Here is a 21,484-nt window from a genome sequence, read left to right on the forward strand (position 1 = left end):
GAAGCCAATTTCCTGCTTGTATTTTCTTGGCTTTGAAAGTTATTAAAATGCCTATTAGATGCTACCCAGAGTTAACAAATTCTTTGCCGGGAGCATTGCACATGGTTTGTCTATTTCAGTTCTACCAGGAGGTCTCAGTGATACTTCTCAGTTCTAGGCCATAAGAGTGAGCTCAGGCAGTCAGGTGTTTCAGAGGTGAGCCACATGATCAGAAATTCATATGTGTATCAGTGACATAAATTTCCTTTAAAAACATTAGTAAAATTTAGCCTATTAGCTGTTTGAAAATTATCAAGATATTGGTGGCAGAAAGAGGCCAATAAATTGGATCTGTCAAAAACCATTCATTCTGTGGGGTTTCGGAAGAGATGAGCTGCATATCCAGGCAAAGTGGAGTAAACAGTTATAGTATGCTGCAGGAACTGAGTGGCAGTTCTAAAAGAATATGTTTTACACTCTGAAACTATCTGGACATTTTGAATGTACTAATCAGATGAATACACTGTGTCATTTCAGATTTACAATGTCAAGTAGAGGCACTTGGGCTAAATCTTCAGAAGGCAATGACCAAGATTGACAACTATAAAGCAAAGCTCATGTAAGATGGTAAACATTGAACAACCTGTAGATTTTAGAAAGACCTCTCCCACCCTTACCATCTGTTCTCTGTGACTCTTTTAGCAGTGATTTCGTTGTGTGAGTGTGGTCTGCTTTTCTCAGGCACTTTTCTGGCCTGTCTTGTATATTAAAGGACACGTAAATATTTTTAAATACATGAAATGTTTCTTTCACTCAATAAGAAACTTAACCTATTCATGTATTAAAGCTTTCCCTGGTTGTTCAAGTATAACTCAATGTGAAATATTCTGATTTTTTTCTCTTAACGTGTCTCTTTATTATCCATCCAGAAGAAACAACTTTGAAGTTGTTTCTTAAAATTACCAATTTTAAGTTCAAAAAGAGAGTATCTTTGAAAAAATATCTTTGAGTATCTTTGAAATGTTGGAGTACTTATGCTTTATACAAGTAAGAAAGAAAATATTGGAAAACAAATGACAAGAAAATGCCCTTGTAAAATCTTCAGAGCACTATTGCTTTTAGAAATGAATTTACTTCAGAAGTTTCAAAAATTACTTTATGGTATAAATATCATACATCTATAATTATAATACTAAAATAGAATTTATATAATCTTTGAAAAATAATTTTTTTTTATTTTGTGGTATGTAATCTGGTAGCTCTGGTTTTCAGTTCCTATATTTTGGAAGAATGAACCTCACAAGAAATATAAATATTTAGAATGCTTAGCAACCAAATGTTGTGTTGACTATGGACTACTCCTAAGAACAATGTGTTTAATAAAATTCTTAACAGTGCAAGGAAGAACAAATTCCAAAAATGCCCTACCAAATTAATTTATACTTGAATTATTTGTAGCAAAATAATTTGTCTTTTAAAAACAAAAGAAAGCAAATATTCAAGCTTTGCAAAACTGTGGTTAATAGTACAATAAATACAATAATTCAACCGTCTGTGTATAATGGCCAAGGTTGAAGGAATGAATGGATAGGGGGTCCTTGGATGACTCACTGGGCCCAGGAAGTAACTTTCTGGATGAAAACAAGCATGAAAGAGAGAAGCAAAATGGTGATTACCCCCCCTCCCAAAAAACCCATTGTTCCCCACCCTCTAGTAACATTAGGGAGGGCTTTGGCCATATGGATGTCTCATGTGGAGGGCAATCTAATCAGGCCATGGCTACTCTGTGACTTTGGCTTCTTAGATCTCAATAAGTGACAAAGGCACATTCCAGGAATAGAGGAGTAGGGCTGGTACTGACTAAACTAAAAGGGAATTTGTGGACCCACCAGGACTTAGCATATGGAGTGGAGTCCTGGCAAGTTAGGAGAGAGGCTAACCACAGAAATAAGCATTCTGAGGAAAAAGAATAAAGCTCATTGGTTGTGACATGAATTGATTTTTCACTTGACAAATTGGCACAGAATTTTCTATATATACAAAGAACATTCCCATTTAATAACATGCTTTGTGGTATTTTTTATTAAATATATATATATTTTAAAGATTTTATTTATGTATTTGACATAGAGAAAGAGATAGAGAGCGTGCACAAGCAGGGGGAGCGGCAGGCAGAGGGAGAGGGAGAAGCAGGCTCCCTGCTAAGTAGGGAGCCCCATGTGAGGCTCGATCCTAGGACCCTGGGATCATGACCCAAGCCGAAGGCAGACGCTCAAGCAACTGAGCCACCCAGCCTCCCCATTATTAATTATATTTTTAACATAATTTATAATGTGAATACTGAGAAATGACAAGAGTCAGAATAGATTGGAGTTGGAGTGAGAAGTACCACCTCACTAAAGTCCATCAAACAAATTAGCTGGAGGAAATGCGTTTGTTTCAGTTTATAAAACTGTTGCTTCCTGCCCTATATAAGAACTTCTTAAAATTAGAAAATGGGCAGAGTATCCATTTTTAGAACGCTGAATTATGAAAGAACTACTAAGTCCCTTGTGATTACGAGATGGTACCACATCCAAATGGAACCACCCAGAGACAGGAAGGGCCTGTTTTTCTGGTGTCTCCTTAGAAATGAGGAAAAAATGTCCCAGAAGCCACCAAACAGCCCTCTCTTTACATCTCTTTGGCTGCAACCCTTTACATACCCTCTCCTAAATGAATCACTGGCAAGGGGAACAAGACTACCACAATTAGTTTAGACCAAGCAGGATTATGATAATGGAGCTCTGATGGCCAGGAAGAAAGCTGCAGTGCATGTCTAGAAGGTAACCAGTAATGCTTGCTAATGTGGTAGAGCATTCATGATGCTTTGAAAAGTTAGGACATGAGCAAGGCCAGTTGAACTTGATGACCAAGTTCAAGACATGAGGAAGGCTATTTGTGGTGGACAGAATAGTAGTACCCAAAGATTTTCATGTCCTAATTCCTGGAGTCTGTGAGTATATTACTCTATTTGACAAGAGGAACTTTGCATATGTGATTAAGGATTTTGAGAAAGGGAGATTATCCTGGATTATTCAGGCAGGCCTGATGTAATTGCAGAGATACTTATAAGAGGAAAACAAGAGGGTCAGAGTCACAAAAGTAGTTGTGAAGGTGGAAGCAATGTTTGGAATGTTGTGATTTGAAGATAGAAGAAGGGGGCACAAGCCAAGGAATGCCGGTAGTCTCTAGAAGCTAGAAAAGGCAAGGAAACAGATTTTCCCCTGGAGCCACCAGAAGGAACACAGCCCTTGTGATATCTTGATTTTAGGACTTCTTACCTTAGAACTGTAAGATAGTAAGTTTGTGTTGTTTTAAACCACTAAGGTCTTGGTAATTTCTTACAGCAACAATAAGAAATTAACACACCAGTGTGTTCAGAACCTAATGAAGATTCTGGATTTATGTGGAGGGCAATGGGAAACTATTAGAGGATGTTTGACAAGAGAGTGAACTGCTCTGATTTGTTTTATTTATTTTTTTATTATGTTATGTTAATCACCATACGATCTGATTTGTTTTAAAGGGTCAGCAAGGCAGCTACCTGGAGAATGGACTAGAGTGGGAGTACAAGAGCAATCAGGGAAACCGGTGGGAGGGTGTGAGTTCATGCAAGTCAGAAGTGACTGGTTGAGTGTAAGGCTGTATGTAGTGTGGAGATGGAGAGAAATATGTGTCAGTTCAATCTGACAGGATTTACTGATAGAGTGGATGTGACTGGGGAGCAAGAAGACTGGAAAGGAAAGAATAAAGGATAGGATTTGGGGATTTTCAGCATCAGGGTAGACAGTCGAGAGGCACTAGAGCAGGTGACTATGAGCCTTGACTCTAGATCCAGATGGCTTCCAGCACCACTGTTTAGTAGTTATGTCACCTTAGGCATGGTACTAATCTCCCTAGTCTCAGTTTTTTCAACTATAAGAAGGATATAAAGGCTACCTTGTCATTATGGCATTGGTGTCATTAATTGAAGTGGGAAAATTGTAGAAGAGAGGGGGTGAGGGAAATAAAAAACTATGCTTTTGATGTATTAGATTTAGAATGCCTTTTGGACAGCAAGGTGGAAGTATCAAGGAGACAGTTTGAAAATGGTTATTTCATATGAAGCAGTGGAATGGTATGGAAACTTGCCTTTTTTTAAAGATTTTATTATGTATGTATGTATGTATGTATTTATTTATTTATTTATTAGAGAGAGAGTCAGAGAGAGCACAAGCAGAGGAAGGTGCAAAGGGAGAAGCAGACTCCCCACTGAGCAGGGAGCCTGATGCAGGGCTCAATCCCAGGACTCTGGGATCATGACTTGAGCTGAAGCAGATGCTTAATGGAATGAGCCACTCAGGCACCCTGAAACATGCCTTTCAAATTAAGAAAAATATCCAATTATTTCACCTTATTTCCTTTATGTTTGTTTAGCAAGGGCCTTTCTAAAGGCTTATTCCAAGCAGTTGAAGAGAAAAGATTGACACTATTTGCTGAGAGTAAGGAAGGAATGTGTTGAAAAAGATGTAGACTTTCTTTCTATTCCCTCCAATTCCCCTCTCCCCATCCTAATGAAGGTGAAGATAGCAATTGTGTCATGAGGGTAAACCATAGAAAGAGTGGTTTAACTGGCATGGGCGTGGGAGCTGACCATGATGAGGGGGAATCCTTGGGACGGTAGGTGCTCTAGATTAATTGTCCATATAGTTAGCAAAATAACCACTAAAAGAAGTTCTACTGTCCCTGCCTCTAGATTGGAAAAGTTATATATGAGTCTGAACATAGAGTGAATGTCATGGTGAGGATGCTGTACCTCAAAGCATTTTTAAAAGTTTTTATTTTAATTCCAGTTAGTTTATATTAGTTTCACATGTATGATACAGTGATTCAACAATTCCATACATCACCTTGTGCTCAAAGCATATTTTTTTTTAGAGAGAGAAGTGTGCAAGCAGGGTGGGGGTGAGGGAGAGGGAGAAAGAATCTTTTTTTTTTTTTAAAGATTTTATTTACTTATTTGAGAGAGAGAGTGAGAGAGAGAAAGAGCACAAGAGGGGGGAGCGGGAGAGGGAGAAGCAGACTCCCTGCTGAGCAGGGAGCCCGATGCGGGACTCGATCCCAGGACTCCAGGATCATGACCTGAGCCGAAGGCAGTCGCTTAACCAACTGAGCCACCCAGGAGCCCCGAGGGAGAAAGAATCTTAAGCACACTGAATGTGGAGCCCAGTACAGGGCTCAGTCTCATGACCCTGAGATTATGACCCAAGCTGAACTCAAGAGTCCAACGCTTAACTGACTAAGCCATTCAGGCACCCCTCAAAGCATTTTTTAGAGTAACATTTTTGTTTGATTTCAAAACAAATATACAAAACTTGGAAAATACAGGAATATGCAAAATAGAACATCATAGTTGTATTTTGATAAATCCTTGTAGTCCTTTTTCTTTTTTTTTTTTTTTTTTAAGATTTTATTCATTTATTTGAGAGAAAGAGAGTGAGAAAGAGCATGAGAGGGGAGACGGTCAGTGGGCGAAGCAGACTCCCCACTGAGCAGGGAGCCCGATGCAGGACTCGATCTCGGGACTCCAGGATCATGACCCGAGCCGAAGGCAGTTGCTTAACCAACTAAGCCATCCAAGCACCCTCCTTGTAGTCAGTCTTTTTTCTAAGAACTTTTTCTTAAAGTCTTCTTTTTATAAGTAATGTGTATTTTAACATGTTTTCACTTAGTGATATAATGTATCATTTTCAGTTAGTGATAAATATGACATGTTCCAAAAAAAATATTTTCCATGTCATTACATGATACATTTATAGATAACTATTAAATGGCTATATAGTATTTCAATGTGTAGATGAATCATAACTAATTTACTAAGCTTTTGTTTTTTTAGAATTTCTAAATTTTTCACTTTTATAAGTAAGGTACTTTGAAATTCTCTACTCACACACAAGTATTTCCTTTGGATAATTTTTGCTGGAATCAAACTTAAATAATTTTAATGCTTTTAATACATAATGACTCATTGCCTTCCAATAAGATTATACTGATTTATAATCTCAGCAGTATTTGTACATACCCATTTCTCCACTTCCTAGCTAATAGTGGGTGTAATAACTAAAAAAAAGTACTAGTTTGATTGATGAAACATTATACTCCTGCATATTTGACTCTGAATTCTTTCTTTTGTGACTCACCTGAGCATAATCTTTGCCCACTTTTCTAATGGTATGTCAGTCTTTTCCTTATTGCTTCCTTTCTAATGATTTATTCAGAAATAACTTACAAAAAGTTGTAAACATAATGATAGTACAGAGAGCACCAAAATAGCTTTTACCCAGATTAACATTTTAACCCATTTGCTGTCTCTCTCATCCTTTCCCTGGCCCCCTCCTCTCTCTCTCTCTCTCCCTCTACACACACACACACACACACACACACACACACACTTTTCTTTCCTGAATCATTTGAGGATAAGTTACATACAACCTGACGCTTTACCGCTAAATACTTTAGCCTGCCTTTCCTCAGGATGGTGATACTTTACATAAACACAGTAATCTGTGTCATAAATTTACATACAGTACTTTAATTTACCATCCATATTCTAATTTTGTTAGTTGGCCTTTATAGCATTTTCTCCTCTAGTATAGGACTAGTAGAGTCAGCTTGTTTGGCATGTCTTTTTAGCCTCCTAATTCTGGAATATTTCCAGTTTATCTTTTTATATGACATTGGCATTTTTTGAAAACCCCTCAAACTTTTTTAAATAAAAATTTTCATTTTATGTTGGTCTAATGTTTCCTTTTGATTGGATTAAGGGCATGTACTCTTAGCCAGAAAACCATATAAGTGAGGATGTGTCCTTCTCAGGGTATGACCATCTGCCTGCCTTTATTTGGTGATATTAATTTTGATCACCTGGTAAAGGTACTGCTCAATTTTTTTCACTCCCTTATTCCTGGGTTTTATTTTGTTGTTGTTGTTCCTTTTCAACTAGTAAGCAGTCTATAAGAGGCACTTTAAATGCTCTCCTCCTCATCAAAATTTATCCCTCGATACAGCATCCATTAATGATTTTACCTTATCTAAACTTTGCTACAGTGGTTGCTAAATGAAGATTTTTCTGACTCCAGCCCTCCCTCCCCATTTATTAGCCCTCAGCATCCTACTTTAAGCAAGAGCCTCACTTCTTCTCATTATTTATTTATTTATTTATTTATTATTGGTATAGACTGATAAACTCTTATTTTTTCAATGGTTTATAATTGATTACTGTACTGAATTGTTTTGATATGTAAGCTTATCTGAGCTTAGCCAGTAAGAGCCCCCTCAAGCTGCCTCCCATGACATTGGAACATGGTTTCCTCATCTTTTATAAGCACTTCCTCACCTTCTGACATAACAAGGTATCTCAGATATACTTACTCTGCCTAGTCTTGGAATCAGCCATTTCTCTGAGTACTCTTAGTTCCTTTGAAAAGAATGGCATTAGAGACCAAGATATAGGCTCTGAGTATCGTGCTCATGTGCTGCTTGATTCTGTTGATGGTTTCATGGGCTTATATATATGGCAGACATATCAAAGTATATATGTACTTCATTGTATGTCAACATGATACCTTAATCTATTTTCCAAAAAGTAGATAATAAAATAACATGTTTTAAAAAGACATTTTTTGCAAAAGAAAAAGTTAAACTAAAATATTGTGTTCAAAGATAAAACTTGGGTAATAAAATGCTAAAGAAAATCAAAGTAATAACAATAAAATTCATGAAAATGGTTATTTTAGGGAGGAGGGAGTTGGCTGTGACTGGGACCAGGGACATGAAGCTTCTAGGGTAGTTGGTCAGGTTTTATGTTTTTACCTAGATGGTAGTTATAAGAGTTTTCTCCTTATAATTCATTATATAATTGTTTTATGTAATTTTCCTATAGCTTACAATTTTATCATATTTTACAATAAAAAATGGTTTTAAAAATAAATGAATGTTTATGTTCATGATGCAAATAAATTATTATTTATAAAAAATTAAAGTCATTCTACAAGTAGGGCAAACTCATTGACAATCTAACATATAATTCATTGTACAGTTTTTAAGCTATTTTAAGGTACTTTCAGATAATGACTTATTAATAAGAAGCCTATACAAACTTAAACTGGAATATTACTCTTTCTTAATATATTAACTTTTTGAGTGTTGGTACAAAACCCAATTATATAAAATCAAGACATATGTTTATTTCAGTTTTGGAATTTCCATTTGGTTCATTTTAATGGTTTATTTTTCTGCTGAGATTTTTCATCTTTTCACTAATTAGAGTGGATTTTTTTTTTTTAATGTCTTTGAGCAGAATTATAACTGCTCTTTGAAAAATCCTTGTCTGCACATTTCAGTATCTGGGTCATCTCAGAGGCAGTCCCTATTAACTGTCATTTCTCTTGAGAATAGGTCATGCTTTTCTGTTCTTGCTTGTGTTGAGTAATTTTTATTATATTCTGGGCATTGTAAATGTTGTATTATGGAAATTCTGGATTCTGTTATATTTCTCCAAATACTATTGTTGGTGGGGGTGAGGGTGGTGCTGCTTTAAGCAGATCGTTAATTTGGTTGGCCTCAGACTGTAAACTCTGTCTCTGGGGCAACAGCTCAGATCTCTAATTCTTTTATCTTTAGCCTGCTTGGAGTCTGCCCTGTGCATGTAGAGTTCAGGGCTCAGTCAGATGTGTGTGTAGGGTCTATCTGAGGTATTGGGACTCCTTTTTGACTCTCCTATTTTGAGTCACTCTTCACTTTTCAGCACTATGGTTGACCCAACCTGTGCTCTAGTTCTTTAGGCCAGACTATGTTTTCTTTCAGAATGTTAGTTCCCCTTCATGGTGCAGACTGGAGCCTCAGGTTTGAAATCATTAAAAACAACAACAACAAAAACAAACAAAAAACACAAAAAGCCTGACCTTCATGCTGTCACCTCATTCCAAGTGTCAGCTTCCTTCCAGAAATCTTCTTGTTTTTGTTCACTTTCCAATGCCTTCAAATAGGGGTTTTTCTTTTTTTAATGTTCTGCGAAGTTTAGACTTTTTATTTATATGCAGATCAGTCTGATAGGGGCCTACTTAGCCATTATAGAAGTGACCTGAATATTTATTTCTTTAAAGAAATAATAATATAAAGATGCTAAGAAATTTCTCCTATGGATGAATAAAATAATGATATAGAAAAACACACTGTTGGACTAACAGATTAGGTTATTTTTTGGCAGAAAAAAACTCCTTGACTTCATATTTCTCATTTCAAAGAAGTATGCATATATAATCACAAATAGAATATAAAGGTAAGAAAAGTAATAAAGGAAAAACATGTTTTTAAAAAGGGAAAACATTTATACTTGAACAATTTTGAAATAAAATATTTTAACCTCTTTTATATTATTCTAGGAATAAATCTAATGAAGCTGATGACTGTCAAAGAGAACTTAGAAAACTGAAGTTTGAATCCATTATTTCTGAGTCACGGTATACATTGCAAATTTTTAAATTAATATTTTTAGTCATTGAATTTGAAACCATACCCTAAGTAACATTTTATTTGTTATGTACTTAGCTTTTCTTATTGTATTATTTACATATATAATACCTAATTCATGTTTATAATATCGTGAAGTTGTTCATTGATTTTGCCTCTGCCTAGATGGGGCAGTTTTAATATCACAGAACTATCCATTTTCTTAGTATTTTAAAAATTGTTCTTTAAAGTTAAAATTATAGTCTTTAGCGTCAAGTGAGATTTTCATATATCTTTGATAAACATAAAGATCTAGTGTCTAATGTGTATTGGTGTTTTGTTTTTTTTTTATCCTGTACCATTTTAGGCATACCAGATTGCTTAAAGAGAAAGAGGATTCTTTAATGGCTTGTCAACAAATACATAAAACTTTACAGGAAGAACTGACTGCAAAAGAAAGGCAGGAAGAAGACATAAAAAGAAGAATTAACCTTGCAGAAAATGAACTACAGATAACCAAAACTCTTCTGACTCAGACAAAGGAAGAGGTTGTAACACTGAAAAATGAAAGGTGCAGTCCCCAATAATTTCTTCCAAAAATATTTCATTTAAGTCAATATTCCATATATATTTGAAATACCAAGGTCTTACATATATTAATGACAGTGAAATCACAGCATTAAAGAAATATTTCACAGGAAAGGTCATCACATCCCACCACCTCATTTGACAATGATTAAACTGAAATCAAATTGGTTAAATGACATCCTTAAAGTCACATAGTTAGTGAAAGTGGAGATGGAATACACATTGCATTTGCTGTTAGATTTTTATTGAAAAGTATCAAACAGACCATGTGTGATCTTATACTACTGAATTTCACCTGGGCCAATAATTGGTGGATTCTATCATTTTCCAACAGAAAAACATCTTTTTGTATCACTATTTCCTTTTATTACCTCCTACGTTTCTTCTCTGTTTACTTATCAACACCTCTTACTGAGGACTCTCCACAAAGATACCTCTTGCATTCAGGTAGTAAAGGGAAACTAAAAAGCATGTTCATTTAGCCTTCCTAGATATTGTCGCTCAGTTAATTTGTCTTTAAATTAACCTTACTTGTACTTAATTTCTCAACCCCACTTTCTTTCTTTTTGTTTTCATTTGCCTGGTATGTGTTTACTCATTCTTTTTGAGTTCTTTAGTTTTAAAGGCATATCTGATATATAACACACATTTGGGGCTTTTATTTTATTAGTTTTTATCAAATCTGGGAGTCTTTAATGGGAGATATTATCCCATTTACATTTATCAATATAACTATTATATTCTGGAAGAACACAAGTTCCATAAGGCAAGAATTTTTGTCTTATATTACTCTCTCTGCACAGAATGCAAAATTAGCTATTTGTTTTTCATTCTTCCCAGAATTTTTTTAGTTTATTTTTTATTTTGTTAATTTCATTTTATGACTATTAGACCAGTTTCTAACTTAGAAGATTTGTAAACTTTTTTTAGTTCTTTACAAAGGCAGCTATTTGCTCCCAGAGGAAAAGTCTGGGAGTGGGTAGCAAGCAGCTTGGATTTAAGTTAATTGTCTTAGAACTTTCTCATCAACTCTTTGCCCTGGGTTTTATCTGTCTCTACTCCAGGCTAGAAGGAGTTCTGTCCAGTTCATAGGGGAACAAGTCTTATCTCTGGTCCATCCTGGGATAAGATGAACAACTGCAATGCTGATTGCCACCCATGATTTCCTGACTCAGCCATACCAACAACCTGCCTCTTGCAAAGATGGTATACTTTATAGTTACATGACTCTTCATTCCACCCCACCACCTCTGCCATTTCACAATTACATAGTCACTCAGCCCATAGCCTATTAGAAGCAGCAATTTCATAAGCATGAAATTTGCAAGGGCCAAGCTTACTAATAACAAGAAGGAATGGCAGCTAAAAGATTGGTCATGCATAAGAAGAAAAAAAACTATAAATCCAAACAAAAACTTGAAAAGCATTGCAATCTGACCCAATATGCAATAGAGACAGCCTAACACACATCAATAACTTTGAGTGTTTCTATATTTATAACACGGATTAATAACTGATGGCCAGCATGATGACCCTGAGTGAGAAAAATAAAAATTAGCTCTATACTCTACATTAAAATGTACAGAATCATATGTACGAGGACACCAAGAAAGAAAGAAATTTTTAAAAATCTTCTGCTTATAACTTTGGTTATCTGAGTAATTTTCTTATATTCCTGTATTACCTAGAATACCCCACTTCTAATGGCGTCAGATTAATTAGGTTTACTTGTTTATCAGAATGAATGCCATCTTCTTTACAGTGGTCATTGAAAAGATCCTGTCTTTGCTCAGACATTTCTGGAACTCTTTTCTGAGGATTGACTTAAGTGCATATGTTTTAGAACAGTCTCTGTATGATGAATCTTTGCCCTTTAGGAATTAATTTGATTTTAAAAACCATCTCAGTAGGTTCAGTGAAAGCAAGTCCAGTGAACATGGTAGAAAGTCAATCTGGGAAATACCATGTGGAATAAAAAATAAATTGTATTTTTTTTTCTATGCTCAGTAGATTATCCCTCGCTGCAATTTGAAGAAGGCAGTCTTATGAGTGTTTTGAGGATTGATGGCATCATTAGAATAAATATAGAACTTCCTTGGAGGATTGCTTTGAAAAACATGCTCACCTGGATGTATATGTTTTGCCACATTTTAAAGACATTAAGTATGGTTCTAATCTTAACCTTCTGTTGTAACTGTTGAATGAGAAAGATAATTTCTTTAAGTTTTCAGAGAATAGAGACATCCCTGAACTACTACCTTCTCTTCTTCTCCCCTTTTTTTTCTTTCATATACTTGCCCTGTTTCCTTCTTTGCTCTTTACACTTTAGTCTATCCAAAAGCAGGCATGGTATTACCTCGTCATTTGGTGACACTAAGTTTACTATCTGCTACATAACAAATAAAAATGTGCTTATGTACCAGTAAGTTATCATACTATCATAGGATTACTCCTAGACATAACCCATTGTCCTTTTTCTTTGTCCTAGGCCACTTTCAAGTTTTGTCTGCCTTGTCCTCTATTGTATCCTCAAAGTCTAGCATGTATCCACTCAATAAATATTTGTTGAGGGAATGAATGACTTGCTATGGGTAATTTAGTCAGTCAACAATTATTTGTTGAGCATTTACTGTATGCCAGGTACTATGTACCCTGGGGATATAATAGTGAATCTGAAACATCCCTGTCCTCAAGAAGCTTACATTCTAATGAGATGCATAGTTAAAAAAAAAAAAGTAAAGAGCTAACTAGAATAATTACAGATTGTGATAACAGATATAAAATAAGTAAAAGGGTATTGTAGCAGAGACTGATAGGAAGGGGGCCTGATTTGGAAAGAGCAGTCATAAAAGTGACTTCCAAGATGATACACAAAGGAAGACAAGTAAAAGTAACTGGGCCAAAAGCCAGGAAGAGCTTTATAAGCAAAGAACAAAGTTGGTGAGTTCTCAGAAATCGCAGTATGACTTTAGGCCTAGCAAGTGTGAGTGAGACAGGCGAGGACCAAACCATGCAGGGTCTCCTAGGCCTTTGGGAGTTGGGTATTATATACAGTGCAATGAAAAGAAACCACTGAGGGGATTTAAGCAGAGGAGTGACCCTGTGGAAAGATCATTCTGATGCTGAATGGAGAAGGTATGGCAATGGGCAGTGGGAACAACTCAGGTCATTTACTGTTTTGATATTAATGAAAGGACTTTATGTATGGTTAAGCCTAACAGACATGAGAAAAATGAAAATCTTCAGCTCCCACCCCTTGCCAGCTTGTGCTGGGTTATTTAAATGTCTGTACCAAGTGGATAGTGGCAAAATAGCCAGGGTTTACTCCATTTTGAGCCAAAAGGGATATATGAAAGCCAAGTTAGGGGCACCTGGATGGCTCAGGCAGTTAAGCATTTGACTCTTGATTTTGGCTCAGGTCATGATCTTGGGTCGTGGGATGGAGCCCCGCATTGCATCGGCTCTGCTCTCAGCAGGGAGTCGTCTTCTCTCCCTCTCTCTCAGCCCCTCTCCCCATGCACTCTCTCCCTCTCAAATAAATAAATCTTAAAAATAAAAGAAAGCCAATTTAAAAGGATATTTTGAAGAATAATGACCTTTTGGAAGCTTTTGACATTTCTGTCCAAACCTACCTGGAAACTTTTGTTGACAAGCCAATCAAAGAATCCTCTTTCTCTTTAAGCAATCTGTTATGCCTAAAATGGTACAGGATAAAAAACAAAACAAAAACACCAAAACACATTAGACACTAGATCTTTATGTTTATCAAAAATATATGAAAATCTCATTTGAAACTAAAGACTATAATTTTAACTTTAAAGAACAATTTTAAAAATACTAAGAAAATGGATAGTTCTGTGATATTAAAGCTTCCCCATCTAGGCAAAGGCAAAAATCAATGAACAGCTTCAAGATATAAACATGAATTAGATATTATATATGTAAATAATACAAGTCTTCCTTTGACAGCTGGGGCAACCTGTTAACCTGCCCCCTTTCTGTCTCTGTTTGGTTCTTTTCCATCCCCTCCTGACCACAGACATTCCTTAAGGTTCATGCATGGTCTTGGCTTTCCTCTCTCTGCTTTCTTCCCTTTAGTAGTAACCTGTCTCTCAACTGAGCAAGTTTCCCTGTAAAGCTTTGCTTTGAAGTGCCAATGGGACCTCTAAATAGAGGTGTTCCTAAGCAGTTGGAGATGTGAAAAGTCCCTCCAAAGAAGTGATAAAGATACTGATAACACAGAGGTTCTTGTTCAGTAGCACTAGGTGGTGCCTGGAAATCTGCCACACAGCAATGTCCCAAACCACCGTCACAGAAGGACTTGCAACCAACCAGGCTGCCAGATGTGCTCTCCACAGGCCAAAGCCCAGGTTGCTCCCAGTGACGGTGTGTGCTTCCGTAAGCTCAGGCAGTCTCACGTACATGCCGCCCCTCCCTCCCCTCTCCTGATACAGAACCCCCGCCAAAGCTCCACTGGGACCGTGATGAGAAAGGTGCAATTTAGATGCTATGTAGCTTCAGAAGAGGAGAAAAGGATGATGTAAAAAGCCAAACCTGACCCTAGGAAAAAACTGGTAGAACTGAATTTGGGGCAGGAGAGGAATTGGTAACTAGGAAGTAGTTGAAGTATTAGGACAAATCTACTTAATGATGCATTGCTCTCTCAGCCACACTCAGGAAGCTCTATTAGGACAAGAGGCTCCACTGGACGGAGGAAAAGTAGGTCCTTCGAGATCACGGATGCTGAGGGTAGAGGTCTGGCCAGCTTGGTCACAGACACACTGAGGCTGGAGAGAGAGGTCTCCTTGGTGGATGAGGAAGGATGCAGCCAGGCACAGTGGCCAGCGCCAGAGAAAAGGGCAGCTGTTTTCTCAATTCTATACAAAGAGCTCTCTGCTCTCCTGCTTCTGGGCTAGAGGGGCTCATCAGCCAGAGCCAGAACTCAGCCCAGACTGTGAATTTGTGACGGCGCTTCAGGCCTATAGTGGATTAAATAGGGTTCTGTGGGCTGGCCTGCAGGCCTAATGCCATTTTTATAGAAAAGTATTTCTATGGTAAAATGTGTTTGGAATTCCCTATAACCAACTTACAAATAACATTTTATAAGGACATATGTGTTTAAGCTTGGAGACTGCCCACATATAACACTTAGAGAAATTTATGCGCTAACACATGGGCTACAACCATAGTGCCGAAACACGCAGCTGTCTGTAATAGCTCTCATACTCTATGCATTCCCAAGAGCTGTATTAGCACCATCTTGGTACATTCCAAGAGGAACTATAGGAAAATACTTATTTGACTGACTTGCCAGTAACAGGATGGAATTAGTGAAGAGCATTGTTGGAGGAAAAGCTTAGTTGTAACCAAAGTTATGTGCAAGTTGCTTACGTGTTATTTCTTCTGTGAAATAAATAATATATGTCTGTATCTCTTTGTCTAACTCTATTTTATTTTTTTTAAGATTGATTTATTTATTTATTTGAGAGAGAGAGAGAGAGCGAGAGCGAGCGCAAGAGGTCAAGAGCACAAGAGGGCGCACAAGCTGGGAAGAGGCAGAGGGAGGGAGAAGCAGACTCCCTGCTGAGCAAGGAGCCCGATGCGCGGCTAACCGACTGAGCCACCCAGGTGCCCCTCTTTATCTATTTTAAATGAAGTTTTCTTAAGTGCTCCCTGTCCCTCCAGAAGGGTATCTTATAGGCTATAAGTAAGGGTTTTATTCAACCTCCCTCACACATGTAACCTTAACTTCTTTTAAATTCCCAGGTCCTCTCCTTTCTCCCTTTGTCTTTGGTTTTTGTTTGTTCGTTTGTTTTTAACTGAAAGCTACAAACCCTCACCCCAGAAGAATATATACAAAATCTAGCAATTTATTTTTCAGGAGTTTCAGAGTTTCCTGCTTTCCTGTATATGACATGACCCCATAATTAAACATGCGTGCTTCCTCATGCTCTCTTTCCCCTTTCTCCTTTTCCCCCTACCCCGCCTCCCTCAAACTCTCTCACACACAATCCATAGGTATCACAGTTGTGGGGAGCCCCCTAAGGGCTTCTGTGATCATGTCCTGAGTGAGATGCATCCTTTTTTTTTTTTTTTAAGGTTTTATTTATTTATTTGAGAGAGAGAGGCAGAGATAGTGAGAAGAGAGCATGAACAGGGAGGAGAAGGAGAAGCAGGCTCCCCCCTGAGCAGGGAGCCCATATGATTGGGAGCTCGATCCCAGGACCCTGGGATCATGACCTGAGCCAAAGGTGGGTGCTTAACCGACTGAGCCACCCAGGCGCCCCATGAATGAGATGCATCCTTATGTAGCGCTCAGTGGAAGGAGTAAGGGATCTGAAAACCAATCAGGACTCTCCTGTCCTTGCCACATGCCCCAGGGGAAGGAGCTCAGTTTTCTTGCATAAGTATGCTATTCCCTTCTTCCCTTATCAAGCCTTCTGTCTCTAGGTCTGACCCCAGCCAGAGGGAATATCATCTCTAATTTACCAACCCAGAGGAGAAGTCATTTCCAGATTTGCCCAAAGGCACTGGTTAGCAGAGTTGGGAACCTTCACCTGTGAAGCAGGTCATTTTCCACATTTTTCCACATTTTCTACATAAGGAAAGAGGTTAAGCAAGGCTAAATCTCTCACTCAGGGTCACATAATTGGCAAAGACAGAATGCAAGCTCTGCTGTGTCTAACCTCATTACCCTTGTTCCCTCCACTACAGTTCACATAGTTCCCTCAGCATCCGTCTTGAAGGGCTGTTTTGTCAGCTCCTCTCTGTGTGACTGCTTTCTCAACCAGTTGTAACACTGAGCTTTCAGGGGACTCTGAGCCCTGGGAGAACCCAGAGTGCTCCCTTTGTGTCTCCTCTCCCCACCCCCTCACTTTTTTACCCCACCTCTCTACTCTTTCAGGATTCTTCCATTCACTCAATAAATATAAGATGGTGACTTTTGTCTTCTATTCTCTAGTGTCTTGGCAAAATGAGAAGTGGAGGTATATCTTCAGAATGATAATAGAATAATAACATTTCACAGCACATTCTAGAAGAAGAGAAGCTTAGTGTTTAATTCCTTTAATGAGGCTTGCCATATTTTCGAGAAGGTTAAAAAAAATGAGAAATGTAGACTATAAAAAAGGATTCAGAAGCAGTGTATAAAGCGTCTGTTACCTCATGGTACTGTGGCTTAAGTATAAAAAAAACGGACTTTAGAGTTAGGCAAATAGGTTTAAGTCTCAACTTGACCAGTATCAAATTTGGACAACTCAGCGACTTTAAGGCTCATTTTCCTTATCTGTAAAATGGGGATAGTAATAATAGCTATCTTCTCATGAAGACTAAAGCTGGTTGGCTCATGAAACTAAAGTTGGTTAAAGTAATAATAGCTATCTTCTCATGAAGACTAAAGCTGGTTGGTTCATGAAACTAAAGTTGGTTGACATTAGCAGGCTAATATTGTGCCTGGTAGGTTGTAAGTGCTTGGAAAATGTGTTCCCCCTCTTTTCATCTTTTCTTAGGTTGCTAACTCCTTAAAGCATCCTATCTTATTAATGTTTATACCCTGCACTGGTGATGTAGCTATTTATTCAATGTCTGTCGAATTCAATATTATCTGCTTTACTCTTCAAGTTGTAAAGATTAGTTCGTGGAGTGATTCAATTTGGATGCTATTCTATTAGTTGAAAGCATTATGAAACAAAATGTTTTAAGTAACATCATTCTAAAATAAAAAACCTTATCATTTTTTTTTTTTCCAAGACTCACCTCTTTCTCTGATTTCCTATCTATCAACAGCTCTCAGAACAAGAGTCTGGCCAAACTTCTTATGATACCACAGAGTTAACTGCTTTTAACTAAGGCAAGAGTTGTGGCAAAATCAAAATTATCTCTTTGACTGACAATGTGAAGACATCTCTAAAAGAACAACTTGTGAAATAGAATTTAAAGCTGTCGTTTGGCATTATGGTTTGACATTTGTTTGCAGTTACGTTTTTAACTACAATTAAGGGAATCTAGATTTTTGCATGTATATAAGAAATTAGATTCTCATTTTCGTTTGGGTCTAAGAATCTAAAAGTTAACATTTTTAAAATAAATACTCTTAATTGCGAGAGATCCTAATTTGCCTGTTGTGCCAACTCCAGAAGTGTTATTTTTAAACAATATTTCATGAAATTGCAGGGGAGAGTGCTGCAGATAGCCACACCTCCCTCTCAAATAAAGAAAGCAAAGGCAGCATAGCACTGCAGAAAGCTCAAGGCTGGTATGAGCTTGAGCCAGCATTGCTTATGAATTATGTCACTTTAGATGGTCATTTTCTACTTTAGGATCTTGTTTCTTCTAATATTTAGGCAGTTGCATTAGTGTATTACCCCAAAAAATGGGAAGAAAGAACCACTATATCCCCAGAGACTAAAACAATGCCTGACACATAATGGGCACTCAATAAGTATTTGCTGGATAGATGGATGTATGGATGAGAATTTAATCCAAATGAAACCATGATTGCATGATTTAAAATTCAAAAGCTCCCAGTGTTTCTCTCAGGTCCAGAAAGCTTCTGACTTATCAAAAATCAGAGGTGGGAATACAGTCCAAACTCCTAGATTCTAGTGATAATCTTCTTTATTAGATTCTTAGTAAAATCCAAATTTAGGACCTAAATCTGGTTACAGAGTTTCCTGTAACTCTAAAGCATCTTTATCTCTAGAACTGGTTCTGAAGAGGAAATTAGATGTCTATATGATATTAAAAAATGGCTACGTATTTTCAGCTTTTTATAACATGGAGAAACATGGAATATGCATCTAACAATGTTTTATTTCTTATCATTCCTCTAGATTTCTAGCAGAAAGGCTCACAAGAGTCAAAATTGATCCCTTTTAGTTTCTTTCAACACAAGCTTTTTTTTTCATCATCAGTGTCTTAAAATGGTTTTGTATTCCTGAACAATGTGTAAGCTCTTCCATGGGTATAGTATAAGTGTGATTTTTGTTTTTGGAATTGGGATTATCTTTTTCACACATATTATGATCTCTGTTTACATTACTCAATGCCCATTTCATGCTAATCAGGGGAAGTATTTGTATAATCACATATAATTATTCTTTCTGCCTTGTCCCACTAAAGAATCACACAAGAGTCTTAGAGTCTGGGTCAGAGGCTCAACAGGTATCAAAGAAATCTGAAAGTCCTTCTCATTTCTATACTCATAAATGTCAAGCAAACTTACCACTGCAGACTTTAAGTCCATGATTTTTAAAAGAGTTCATTCAAAACACCTTATACTTTGTGGAAATGTCATAGGGAACTTCATAACTCTGAAAATTCAGTGAATAATTATGACTTCATTAACATTGTTTAAATCTTGGCCTACTATATTTTAGCATCTATAATCTACTAGACTTTCAGGTTTTGTTCTAAAAGGAAACATATAACAGCAGTGGTGTTTTGCACTCGGTCCATGAGAGGAATATATATGGAATGGATTCCACTTTTGGTTGTATCTAAATTATAGTTGTCTCCAGAGAGACTGAAATTTGAGCATCTCAAATACTCAGCAACACCCATTTTACAATAAAGGTAACTTCTAGTGTACTGACAGGCACCCATCTGGAAATGCTTGTTGGAATTTTCTAATCAGTAAGACCTCTTTTCAAATAGGAAACCAGGCTTAAGAAATAAAATGGACCAAATTGCCAAGACTGTGCTGTCTGCTACCTCTAACAAGTGCATGGCCAGCCACATCCATTCTGTATACTAGTGTTTTAAAAACCAGGTCAAGTGCTACTCAGTTTCCATCAACTGCTGTTCCTTATTTGATTAGGTTTACTATTATAAGATTCTAATCTCATACCTAAAGTTGTATAATACCACTTGAAGATAGACTGTGGCATTAGTTTTCTATTGCTGCTATAACAAAGTGCCCCAAATTTAGTGGCTTAAAACATCACAAATTTATTACCTTATAGTTTTGCAGGTCAGAAGTCCAAACGAGTGTTAAGGGACTAAAATCAAGGTGTCACTAGGGCTGGTTCTTTCAGGAAGTTCCAGGGGAAAGCCCCTTTCTTGCTTCTTCCAGCTTTAAGAGGCTTCTGGCACTCTTTGCATCCTAGCCGCATGAATCCAATCTCTGCTTCCTTTGTCACATCATCATCTTCCCCCACATTAATGCTCTCGCCTCTCTCATAAAGGCCTTGGTAATTACATTTAGGGCACAACCAAATAACCCAAGATAATCTCCCCATCTCAAGACTCTTAACTTGAATCACATCTGCAAAGTCCCTTTTGCCATATAAAGTAACATACAGACTCTGTAGATTAGGGCATGGATATCTTTGAAGGCAATTACTTAGTCTACTACAACTGTGATAAGTTAAAGATGGCCCTTATTAATCCTATAGCAACCACTAAAATAAAACTAAACAAAAGATTTATAGCTAAACAGCCAAAACAGTGGATAAAATAGAATCATAAGACATATGCAAAATCTAAAAGAAGGCAGAAAAAAGAAGGAAAAGGACACAACAGATGAGATAAATAGGAAACAAATAGCAAGATGATAGATTTAAGGCTAACCAAATCAACAATTAAATTAAATGTAAATTGTCTAAACATTCCAATTAAAAGGTAAAGATTATCAGATTGTATTTAAAAAAGTAAGATTCAGCTATAATCTGTCTATAGGAAGTTTATTTTAAATGTAATGACACAAATAATTTAAAAGTAAAACAATGAAAAAAATACACCAAGTTGACGCTAATCAAAAGAAAGCTGAAATACTATTGATATCATATAAAGTAGATTTTAGAACAAAGAATATTACCAGGAATAAAGAAATTCATTTCATAATGATGAGTGGATCGGGGCACTTAGGCGGCTTAGGTAAGGATCAGACTCTTGATTTTGTCTCAGGTCATGATCTCAGGGTCATGAGGTGGAGCCCCATGTCAGGCTTTGTGCTCAGCTCCATGCTCAGCTCTCCCTCTTCCTCTGCCCCTCCCCCCACTCTCACACACACACACACACACACTCTCTCTAAAAAAAGAAAAGATTCAGTGCAATCACAAAATTCCAACACAACTTTTTGTAGAAATCAACAAGCTAATTCTAAAATTCACATGGAAATGCAAAGGACTTAGAATAATCAAAACAACTTTGAAAAAAAACCTAAATTGGGACACCTGGGTGGCTCAGTATTTAAGCTTCTGCCTTCGGCTCAGGTCATGATCCCAGGGTCCTGGGATCGAGCCCCGCATCAGGCTCCCTGCTCAGTGGGAAGCCCGCTTCTCCCTCTCCTACTCCCCCTACTTGTATTCCCTCTCTCACTGTCTCTCTCTCTCTCTGTCAAATAAATAAATAAATAAATAAATAAATAAATAAATAAATAAATAAA

The 21,484-nt window shown here is 37.1% G+C and overlaps 1 protein-coding gene across 1 annotated transcript in view; it reads left to right on the forward strand.

The window, feature by feature from the left end:
• The window catches only part of LEKR1 (leucine, glutamate and lysine rich 1), a 177,859-nt gene that overhangs the window by 117,803 nt on the left and 38,572 nt on the right, over positions 1–21,484 (forward strand). The window contains exons 7-9 of the mRNA XM_034997690.1: positions 517–598; positions 9,444–9,521; positions 9,878–10,081. Of these exons, the coding sequence (XP_034853581.1) occupies positions 517–598; positions 9,444–9,521; positions 9,878–10,081 (364 nt within the window). The remainder of the gene's footprint in view (positions 1–516; positions 599–9,443; positions 9,522–9,877; positions 10,082–21,484) is intronic.

Source organism: Mirounga leonina, unplaced genomic scaffold (assembly GCF_011800145.1).
Source record: "Mirounga leonina isolate KUSES-001 unplaced genomic scaffold, KU_Mleo_1.0 Mir_115, whole genome shotgun sequence".
Classification (NCBI taxonomy): domain Eukaryota; kingdom Metazoa; phylum Chordata; class Mammalia; order Carnivora; family Phocidae; genus Mirounga; species Mirounga leonina.